At 47.4% G+C, this 11,607-nt stretch overlaps 1 protein-coding gene across 1 annotated transcript in view; it reads left to right on the top strand.

The window, feature by feature from the left end:
• The first annotated feature begins 343 nt into the window (after positions 1-343).
• ELP6 (elongator acetyltransferase complex subunit 6) overlaps positions 344-11,607 on the top strand; it is a 418,952-nt gene continuing 407,688 nt past the window's right edge. Inside the window, exon 1 of the mRNA XM_069645832.1 lies at positions 344-434. Coding sequence (XP_069501933.1) covers positions 373-434 — 62 coding nt within the window. The 5' untranslated portion in view covers positions 344-372. The remainder of the gene's footprint in view (positions 435-11,607) is intronic.

The raw sequence follows: 11,607 nt of genomic DNA, 5'->3' as shown, positions 1-11,607 counted from the left end.
CGGCTACGGATCTGTAGTCAGCCAGGTCGAGTCAACATAGCTCAATTTGCAAAAAACATCTGCCCTGAAATTCCCTCGGCGTCCGCTGTACGGCAGGTACATCACTGCTGGTTGGGGGCGCGGGGAATGGAGCCGGGAATGAACCACCCAAGAAGCCACACAAAGACCCGCTGTTGCTGCAACCAAAATCAAAATAGGGGGAAAAAACAGCAGCACCTAATCATGCCTGCCTGTCTCTTCCTAAGCACGTAGACATCCTACGTGCAAACGTCACAAAGACTTAAAGGCATTTCAGAACGTGTCGGCAAACCTTTAAACAAACACTATACTATAGGGTCTCATAGAGACTTTAAATGTGTGTTTCTATGTAGAATGAAAGCAACATATGCCCTCCCTTTACCAAACGCTTCTTCTTGGAATCCAGACAACATCAGGTGAGTGCATGCCATCTAGCTCTTGTAATGAATTTTATATGCATTCTTTTTAGCATCCATTAGCTTAGACCATTCTCACCCCTTTGTTGCTATATTGGTAAGAAGACGTATTTTGCAACCTCTGGAAATGCACGTTGTACTAAGAGGTTGCAGCTGAAGCTGTCTTCCCATGTGGAAGTTAAACATTGTATGTGCGTGACTTTCTAAACATCTGGTTTTGAAATTACACTGGGCAGACTGTTGTTGATATTGTTTGTAGGCACAGTAGCTGCCCCGAAGCTCATTTACGGTACAGTTCAGGCTCTGGAATGCTCGCAGACGCAGTAACTGCTGTGCAATTACCACACAGACCGTGGTCTGGTATAAGTGACATATATATATATATATATATATATATATATATATATATATATATATATATATATATATATATATATATATAATCCGCCGGCTAATGATTGCATAAGTATACTGTCTCCAGTTCCAGCGCCTACTTTGAAAGTAATGATTCCCCGGGGCTAATGGCTGCAGCTCCGGTGCTTTCTCTGGGTCTAATGACCCTTCTGTGGATAACTGCAGGCACATTGCCTGTTCTAGCTCTAATGACTGAAGAGACACAGAAACAACACCATGATGAATAGCAGCAGATACTACATGTTGTGAATGTGCACTAAGGTCGCGCATGAATGCAGTGGAATGAAGCATGCAATGATATCGGGCAGATCAATTACAATAATATCAATGAAACGCGGAGACTGGGCTGCATGTCCAACTCTGTCTTTAATTTAGCTCAAACTGCCAACTCGGCAGTAACCCTGCTCCTTAACCACGTGGGTCGCAGCCCACAACTAATACAATAGAAAGAGAACTCGACCTCTGGCATGAAATGGAGAACAAAGAAAATAGGACATTACATCTCCCCTTTGCTTAGCATGCAGCTAGGCTATTTAGTTCATTTCTTTGATCCATCTTGCTGGCCTCCGTATGGTCCTCCTGGATGTACTGCCAGGTGGTGGAAGAGCACTCATGTGTGCGCTGTCACTGTTGTCGGTATCTCTGTCCTCCTCTCGGTATTCAGAGTCTGTGCCCGAGGAAACGCCTGCAGTGGTCCCTGTGGTGTTTGTTTGATTACTGTCGCCTCTGAAGGTCCGGAAGAAGGAGGAGTTTCTGGTAACTGTGCCTTGAGGGCTTGCGGCTGTTATCATTGAGCCGTGAATGTGCGTCACAGTCATCGGTTCTGGTTTGAAAGCTGGGGTGTCTTTGGCATTTTGGTTCTGTTGCAGCAGGACTTGGTCTCCTATCTGGATGGAGCTTGGTCATGCTTGTCTTCTGGTGTCTGCATATTCCTTCATCATTGTCTTGCTTTCTTTATCTTTGGTTCTCTCTGTGTCAACGTAGGTGGAGGTCAATATGGCATGCGGTTTGTGTGGTAGTGTGGTTCTTATGATGCATCCGAACATCAGGGCAGACGGACATTCGCCGGTAGAGCTATGGGGTGTGTTTCTATATTCGCGTAGTAGTGTACAAATGGCTTGCATGAATGAACCATTGGTGATGGAACATACCTGGAGGGTGCGTTTTAGATGTTCCATGAATCTCTCTGCCATTCCATTCGCTTGTGGCCACAGCGGTGTGATCCTGCGGTGCTGGAAGCCTAAGTGTTCTGCGAACATGGCGAAGTCATGCCCACTGAAAGGTGGTCCATTGTCCGACTTCACGGATGTGATGCCATAGACTGCAAAAGTCTTGTCCAATGCTGGTATGACTGCCTGTGCGCTGGTGGAGTGGATGAGGTGCACTTCAGAGAAACGCGACATTTCGTCAACTATGACCAGCGTGTATTTGCCGTTCTCTAGAGGTCCAAACATGTCAATGGCTACTTCGTCCCACACTTGCAAAGGCATTGAGGAGGTTGTGATGGGTTTGGGGAATGTGCGTGGTGACACTGCTTGACAGGCGAGGCACTTTCCTAGTAGTTGCTCTAATCTTTCGTCCATTGATGGGAACCACACTTTGGTTCTAAGCTGTCGCTTGGTCGACACTATGCCCCTGTGACCAGCGTGTGCGACGTCCAGTACTTGGTCCTGCAGACTGGTTGGAATGACAATCCTGTTTTCATTTAGTAATAGACCCTCTGATGACGTTGACAGTGTGTGTCGAATGAGTTTGAAGGTGCAGAAGTGTTGTTTGTCACCTGGTGATGATGTTTGACCTTCTTTCCGTCTGTTGTGCCACTGGTCCAATCTCAAACATTCCTGTATTGTCTAAAGTAGGTGGTCCTTTTGTATGGCTTCCCGCAGTTGAGCTGTAGTAATGGATTTGGGGAGCGCACTGCTTACCAGGTAGTTTAGGTATTGGTTTGCCTTGGTTGACTGTCGCTCATCATGGGCTGGAAGTGGGTGCCTGGATAGAAAATCTGCTGGGTTGTTGTCCTTTCCCGGGTGGTTTATGATTTTGAATGAGTACTCTTGTAGCCTTAATCCCCACCTGACTATGCGTGCCGGCATTCTGGCTGTTGGTTTGCCGTAAATGGTGGTGAGAGCCTGGTGGTCAATGATTATGGTGAACGGTCATCCGTAGAGAAACAAATGATAGTCGCACGGCCATACGACTGCCAGACTTTCTTTTTCAGGTTGGGAATAGGCACCTTCCGTGGCAGACAGGCTGTGGCTTGCGTAGGCCACAATTCGTCTAGGGGAATCTGGGGATGCGCCCGGCTTGGATTGCGCTAGTATTGCTCCCAGTCCCACTGGGCTCGCATCAACTGTCAATTCGGTGTTGAGGTCGGGGTCATAGTATGCCATGCATGATGCTGATGCGATTTGCCTTTTGATTTCCTGAAATGCTTCTTCACATGCACTTGACCACTGGAAGTCTTGGTGTTTTCCCGTGAGTAGCCGGAATGGCGTACTTACTGATGCGAAGTCTTGTATGTATCGCATGCAGTAGCTTGCCATGCTGAGGAATGAGCGTATTGCTGATACAGAGGTGGGTGTAGGGGTCTCTACTAGAGCTTGTACCTTTTCGGGGTCAGGTTGCAGACCCTCACTCGAGAATATATGGCCAAAGAATTTCAAGGTGGATTTGCTAATTTTGCATTTGTCCGGGTTGAGTGTGAGATGAGCGTTTTCAAGGGCCATGCAGACTCTTCTCAGGGTGTCATTGTGAATTTCTTGAGTGGTGTCGCAGATCAGGATGTCATCACTGTAATTTAAGCAATTTGGAATGTGCTTAATTACCTGGTGGATCTCATTTTGAAAGATTTCAGCTGCTGACGACACGCCGAAGCTGAGTCTTTTATACCTGAATAGACCTAAATGCGTTGGGAATGTGGTGATGTATCTTGAAGCAGGGTGCAATTTGAGCTGGTGGTAGCCCTTATTTAAGTCTAGTTTAGAGAATACTTTGGCCCCATGGAGTAGGTGCATCATATCCGTCATCCTGGGGTCGAGGTGACGTTCACGTTCTATGGCTACTTTCGGAGCCCTCATGTCAACGCAGATACGAATGCTGTCTCTGTCGTCCTTCTTGGGTACGGGCACGATCGGGGATATCCATGGTGTTGGGCCCGAGGCTGGTTTGATGATGTCCTGCCGTAGTAATGACTGAATTTCGTCCTCAACGTGTCTCTGGATGTTGAGGGGAATGCCTCTGTAGTGTTGAGCCATCGGAGGGATATACAGGTTTACGTGTAGTTTGATCTGTTTATCCTTTAGCTTACCCAGGCCTTTGAAAAGGGCTGGAAACATTTTCTGCATCATGTCCTTCGGGCTGGCTGTGTATGCTGACGTTATTTGGTACATTATTTGAATAAGCCCCATTTGAATTGCTGACTTGAAGCTTAGTATGCTGCCCCCTGGCACTTCACCTTTTAGATTTTGACTCTTTGGCTCTTGTCTTTATAGACATGTTGCCTTGAACCTTCCTTGACAGTTGAGGGGCTTGTTCGATCCGTAGGGATATATCAGCGTGTCTGCTTCTTTCAGCAATTTCTTGTTGGTGAGCGACTTGAAGGTTTTGTCATTGCGCCTGTGTCAATTAGAAACTCTTGGTTTTGACCGTTTAATTGAAGCAGTAAGGTGGGACTGTATTCAGCTGCTACACTGTTGCCGATGGGATGAACGTATCCTCTTTTGCGGTCTCCGCTGGAGGAAGATGAATGTGATTCACGTCTCCGGTGAGGCGAGTCGTCCAGGTATCAAATCTTTTGTCTTGAATGTCGTCTTTGGGAATCATGTCGGATCCTGTGATGGCTGGGGTTGTCTCTCCTTTCTTCTCGCTGCCTGTCTTTGCGAGGCGATTCACGTGATGTTCTGTGAAAGTGACGCCTGTTGGCGGCAGGTGAGTGTCGCATGCAGGGTCTTGGGCTTTCCCGCCTGAGGTGCAGCCATCTTGTCTCCAGGAGTTCCTGCTTCATTCGGTTGGCTGAAAGAAATTAATGTTCCTGCAGACGGACTGAAAATGGTTTTCGCCCCTGCACTTGTCACAGTTGTGTCCAATAGCCGGGAATGGGCCAACATGTGGAAATATGAATCCGCACCTGTGGCATTTTTTTTGTTCTGTTGAGTCCCTTGTCATTCGAATAGGGCATACTGTTGCCATTGAGGCTGACTGAGTTGCTAGGCCATAAAGACTGCATATGGAAACTAAGGCACAATAACCATACACTATAGTGACACGTCAGACACGAGGTTCGATTTCCAAACAAGTCTGGTTTATTTCAAAGTATTCTCAGTCGGCCGACTGGGTCTCACGCCTCACAATTTGTGTTCTCAGACCTCGTGAGATGAGAGAGAGCGAGCAACGCTCAAGCAGCAAAATATATACATTACATATAATCTTTACGAAGGCAATTCAATCTGCCCACAAACATGTCATTCAGGCTAGGTGGTTGACAATTATGACAATTATGACACGTTATGACAAGTCTTCATTCAGTCTAAACATAGTTATTCTAGCAATGGCAGCAGAGACAGCTTTCTGTTATGGGGAATATAGAGCTCTTAGCTCGGCAAATATATCATGTTCTTAGCAGAGAAACATTCCTTAGTATGTTATCTGTGTGTCTCGGTTCATGAGCTAAGGGTCAGACAGTTCTGAAGCAGAAAATACCACTCTCCGTGAAGGAGCACCGCTAGGAGAATATAATTCATGGTTTAACTGCCTTTTACTACAGCGTTTGCAAGACAGGCTGGCACCTGGACTACTGATTAGATGCGGCTTCTGCTCGGCTTCAAGGACTTGGTGAGAGAGAAAAACAATGTATTTCTGCATAGTTTGACATTCCTGTCTGTGTTAGTATTTCAGCATTCAGGCCGTGGTTTCGCACTGTGTGTGAGTTTGAAGCATAGAATACATTTGCAAAGCATTTTGACAGAAAAGAAAAAAGCGAATGGCCGACATTTCACAAAATGGACGCCCTCTGGTTACAATGACGATTCTAGGATTGCAATGTTTGTCACATGATGCGATTGGTTTCTGGCCAACATACTATACATACTATAGGGTCGTTTCTGGTCTAACAGAGTGATCTTGATGTTTCGTAGAGATTCGCTTTGTAATGCTAGAGCGGAGTCAGCTTGTGCTAATTGTGGTATTTCTTCAAGTGTTCTGCTCTTTTGGAGGAACTTCTTCCTGAACTCGGGAGATTCGCAGCCAGCGATGGCCTGTGATTTTAGTGCTTCTTCCGTCGAGTACCAGTCAAAGTCACAATATTTCACCCTTTTTCTGAGCCTCATTACAAAATTGTCCATGTTTTCACCACTTTCTTGAGTGGAAGTATGGAAAATGTGTCTTTCGTAGTCTACATTTCTTAAAGGTGCAAAGTAGACATTTAATGAGTCAATTATGCCTTGGAATGTGTCTGTATTAGTTTCTGGCATTTTCGAATACAAATGTGGGTACCACTGGGCCCAATGAATGTAATAAAATACCTCGTAGTCGGCGTTCTTCAAGCACACCTGAGGCATCGATGTAGATGTGTAGTTCTTTGAGCCACCTGGCCCATCTGGCCCATCTGGGTGCCAAACTGCTGGTGTCTGCGATGTCAAAGTGCTGCATGGCTTGCAGCTGAAGTGATTCAGAGCCCCCATCTTCCCTGGATGCGGGGTGGCGCAGCGTGGAACTAGATGGTGGACTTAATATTCTGCTGTCAGTGTTTGCTTCAGACATGTTTCAGCGGGTCTGTAAAAGTGTCTGTACCTGGTGAGAAGAAGATGGGCCTGGTAGCTTTCCAGGTGCTGCGGCCTGTGATGTGGTGATCTGGGCCTCAGGGTTGCTAACTATCCTGTAGACACACTGTTTGGCAGATTGTGATGCCTCTTTGCTTAGGGATTTGAGGTCGCGGGTTCAGAATGGTAGCGTTGTAGGTCTGACACGTGCTTGTGTTGATTATACCGCCATGCGCATGTAATACGCGATATGCGTAGTGCAGTCCCAGCTGAAATGTTCTCGGTAGAGAAACTTATCGGTATCAATGCTTGCAGGGCTCCTTACTTGCTGAGTGGATAAGTGCTTGCGTATGGTTCGGGCAACACCAGCATCAGACTCCGGATGCCGCGGTGACATGTGCGCTGGCAGCGTGAAGTGAAGGATGTATCTCCCGCACTGTCGGGACCTTGGTGCTGCTTCAGATATTCTGCGTCGCCATTGTTGAATGCGCACTAGGGTCGCGCATGAATGCATGAATGCAGTGGAATGAAGCAGGCAATGATATTGGGCAGATCAATTACAATAATATCAATGAAACGCGGAGACTGGGATGCATGTCCAACTCTGTCTTTAATTTAGCGCGAACTGCCAACTCGGCGGTAACCCGCCCCTTAACCACGTGGGCGGAGCCCACAACTAATACAATAGAAAGAGGACTCGGCCTCTGGCATGAAATGGATAACAAAGAAAATAGGATGTTATCCTACTCAGTTCTCTAGCGCTAATGGTAAAGGCCCAGCACTTCCTCTGGCTGGAGCAAATGAGTGCAGACACAATACCCGCTCTGGAGCTAATACAGTACGCACCTGCTCATCAGCTACATCTGACAATGCCTGCCCTGGGGTAAATAATTGCAGACACAGTACCTGCCCTGGAATAATGACGTTTGATACAGTACCTGCTAATCCGTTACATATCACAAAATATCTGCCCTGCAGTTTATAACTACAGACACAATACCTGCTCTGCGAGAATGATGGCATGCACACTACGTACTCTGGGGCTAACTATTCAAGTCCGAGTATCTGCTCTGGAGCTAATGGTATTTAACACAATACCCGCTCATGAACAAATCTGAGGTTAATGACTGCAGAAACATTAAAAACCCAATGGACCCTTTCCTTCCCGTGTGTCCTTTCCTATTCCTAATTCCCCTCTGACACCTCGAACCACACTCTCTGAAATGAACCTACATCATAAAGAAGTGATCAGTAGGGTTAAACCATCGTGCCACGATTTCAAAATATGTTTGGTGCAACTGATGGGATGCTCATTCATTTCAATTGCCCAAAAAGGTGGTGAACCGTGCACAAAGGACATTTACATGTGTGCATCATAGTTGTGCACATTGAGGTGCTCTTTTCCCACCAAATGCACAACTGCCAAGGCAGAGGGTGGAATGGGGGTTTTGGGCATTTTCAAGTAAATCCTGATTTTCAAAAGAGGTGCAATTTTTCAAAGCACAGGGGAAAAACATTTCTCTGTGCAGGGAGATATAAAATGTATGGCAAGGTCACTTGTGATCCTCTCATTCAATGAGTGAGTGAATGATGTGACCACCTTCCCCTCCCCACTCATGTCGCTGTTTAGGAACCCCCAGTTCACGCTGGGCTTGGAAAGGGGTGTCTTCAATGGGTGTGGGGTGTCAGGGTGCCGCAAACTATGTGGCATATTCTCGGGTCAGGACATTAAATCATTTGCACAGTGCAAGCAGGACTTTGGGCTAGATGAGAGGGAGAGCTATTGCTACTCTCAACTGAGGCACTGTCTTACAAACCCAATGGTCAGGTTAGCGGCCATCAGGGATCTCACGCCCTTTGAACGGTTCGTAACGACAGACACGGGAAATGCATTTGGTAGGAGCATTATATGGGATTATAGCAGAAGGGGCAAGGAGCCAGGCATGGCACTATATGGAGTAGTGGCAAACTGCAGTGGGGCAGCCGCTGGAGGGGGAACTTTGGATTCAGTTATAGGGAGATAGCCCCAAGCTCACGCGAGCCATCCAGATTCAGGAGATGTGGGTTAAGATAATGGTCCAATGGCATCTCACCCCAGAAAAACCACATAAATGCTACCCAACTGCATCAGCGCTCTGCTGGAGTGGATGTGGGGAACTGGGATTGTGGAAGCATATCTGGTGGGAATGCCCAGTCATACAGCCTTATTGAGGCATGATCCATGCAGCAATGAATAGTAATTTTGGGAGTCAGATGCCGGACAACATAGGGATGGCCATCCTGGGTATGGGCGGGTTGTGGAATATCAACCCTCGAAAGCTCAAAGAAAGACATACGTTATCCTGATAGTGGCACCAACGCTTGTGGTGACACACAAATGGAAACAAAAAAGATGCCCCTACAGAACACAAATGGGTTAGTCAAATCTGGAACTTCGTGGCACTGGAGTGGGTGTCCTATTCGATTCAAGGGGATCACCAAAGGTTTCTCTCGGACTGGGACATTGTCCTCCTGCATCACCTGCAGCAGGACTCGTGGGCCGCATGGTGCCCGAGGAATCTGAGATTGCTGGGGCTGTTGTGAGTACTCGCTCTGTTTGGGGAGGACGCCTTCACTGGAAGCTGGAAGGAGATATGGCTGACATTTCTAGGGGAGGCGAGGACTATGGGGGGGTACTCAAACGGTGCAAAGGCCCATACACCAGCTGGCGAGAGAGCTGGCCATTCACAGGAACCTGGGGCCGGGAGCCATCTACAGAGTTTATGGACTCCCATGAGTACCCCACTAGGGTCCCTATCCTGCTACAGTACATGTTGCAGGTCCATCCCACTTGGGTTATCACAACACCTCATCCATCGGCGAGCCCACCACTGCTTTGTCCATTCGACACCAGACCTTCTTGCGATTGCCCCTGAACCAATCACAGATCACCGATTTGAGCCGGAAGGAAATGGAGGCGTAAGTTTGGCGCTCCCAGCCCTCCCTGGCTTCTGGGAGACATTAGCATCTGCCTAGCTACCCTGTGTCTCTTGTGGGTTCAAATAAATGAACCCACCTGTTTTTGAAGTGTCCTGAAGAAACTTTGGGGAACCACCAATGGCAGGGCCATGAAATAGTACAGAATCTTCGGTAAAATCACAATTTTAAGGGCATTTATCCTCCCCATCCAGGATATTGATGAGGGCACCCATTCTGCCAGCAGCCGGTACAGCTTTTCCGCTAAAGGCTGGTAGTTACCACAGCAAAGAGCACCCAGAAAACCAGTAATCTGGACCCCCAAATATCTAATGCTTGTTTTCTCCCATCTATAGCGTACTATACCCCGCAATTCCTGAACCTTTTCTGAGGGGACAGTCAAGTTCAATAACTCAGACTTGTGGGCATTTATTTTTAACCCTGCCAACTCCCCAAAGAGAAGAGGTTCCCACAAGATCCCTGGGAAGGAGGTTTCTGGTCCTGTGATCAAGAGGAGCATGTCATCAGCAAACGCTTTGACTCTATGCTCCTCACCCCCAAAGGGAATCGCCCTAATATCCAGGGACGCCCTAATGCTGGCCAAGAATGGCTCCAGCTGGATGGCGTATAAGAGCGGGGAGAGCGGGCAACCCTGCTTAGTGCCTCGTAAAACCTTGATCCTCTGGGAAAGTTGCCCTTAATTGCCAGGCGCCAGGAGGGAGTTAGCTAGTTGGCTCTTACCATTGAAAGGAATTTAGAACCGAATCCCATAACCTCCATGGTATGGAAGAGGAATGGCCATTCGACCCAGTCGAATGCCTTCTCGTCATCCAACGCTGGTATAAGTTCAGGGGTTCTAGATTGATTTACTTTTTCAATCGGACGACAGACCCACTGAATGTTATCCGAGGTCTGCCTATACCTAAAAAATCCCGACTGTCGGGATCAATCAGTTTGGAGAGGAGCTTATCAAGGCGTGATAACAGAACCTTGGTGTAGGTCTTTGTGTCTAGATTAATAAGGGCAATTGGCCGGTACGAACCTCAAAGAGTGACATCCTTACCCGGCTTTGGGATCAGCACAGCCTTGGTTTCTTCCATTGTTGGGGTGATACACTCTGCCCCACCAAAAGAGTTGAAGAGTTGGTCTAAACGCAGTATTATTGCCTCTCTAAAGGTTTTGTAGAAACACGCTGGAAAGCTGTCCGGGCCCAGGGTCGTTCCTGATAGCAAGGCAGCTATAGCCGCCCTTCTTCGAAAGTAATGTCTCCCTCAAGTTCTTCTCGTTCCTGAGGAGTGATCATAGTGAGGGGGCACCGGGACAGGTAGTCCCTTTGGGCCTCCTCCTCAGAGAAATCTGATGTGTACAGGGATGAATAATATTCTATGAAGAGCAAAATTATGTCAGGTAGAGCAGTGCTTTCTTGCCCCCCACGCCGTTATTTTAAGGATTGTCCTCAAGGCTTCTTTTGTCCTAATCAACCTCGCTAACAGGGAATCTGCCTTATTGGCGTTGACATAATACCTCTGTTGGAGGTGGAGCAATGAACAGTCTGCAGCTCTAGTCTGCAAGTCATCTAATTGCCCCCTTATCAGCCGATATTCCCTTTGCAGCGTGCTTCCTGTGTTATTTGCCATTTGAATTTATGTTTGGCTTCCAGTTCCTCCTGTAAGAGACATAGTTGTTTGTCCCTCTGGCACTTCATTGCGATGAGCTCCCCCCTCAATGTAGCCTTAAACGTGTCCCACACCACCTGGTCGCGTACACCCTCTGTTGCTTTAAGTGCAAAGTAATGCAAGTTTGTGTTATTTATGTCCTTACATAGGACTACATCCTTAAGGTTGTGCCTGGGGAACTTCCACCACCATAGGCCTGGTTCGTTCTGCCCCATATTTAAGGTAATTGTTATGGGCACATGGTCTGACAGGGCGATCACTCCTAGCTCTATCCCCGCGACCCTAGCCAATAGTGACCTCAAAATCCAGGCATAATCTATCCTTGAGAAGGATCTATGAACGTGGGAATAAAATGTGTAGCCCTCTGCCCCT

This window comes from Ambystoma mexicanum, chromosome 2p, assembly GCF_040938575.1.
Source record: "Ambystoma mexicanum isolate Mex_15411 chromosome 2p, UKY_AmexF1_1, whole genome shotgun sequence".
In the NCBI taxonomy this organism is placed as follows: domain Eukaryota; kingdom Metazoa; phylum Chordata; class Amphibia; order Caudata; family Ambystomatidae; genus Ambystoma; species Ambystoma mexicanum.
The sequence above is the reverse complement of the archived record's forward strand: the minus strand, read 5'-3'. Positions and strand labels throughout refer to the sequence as shown.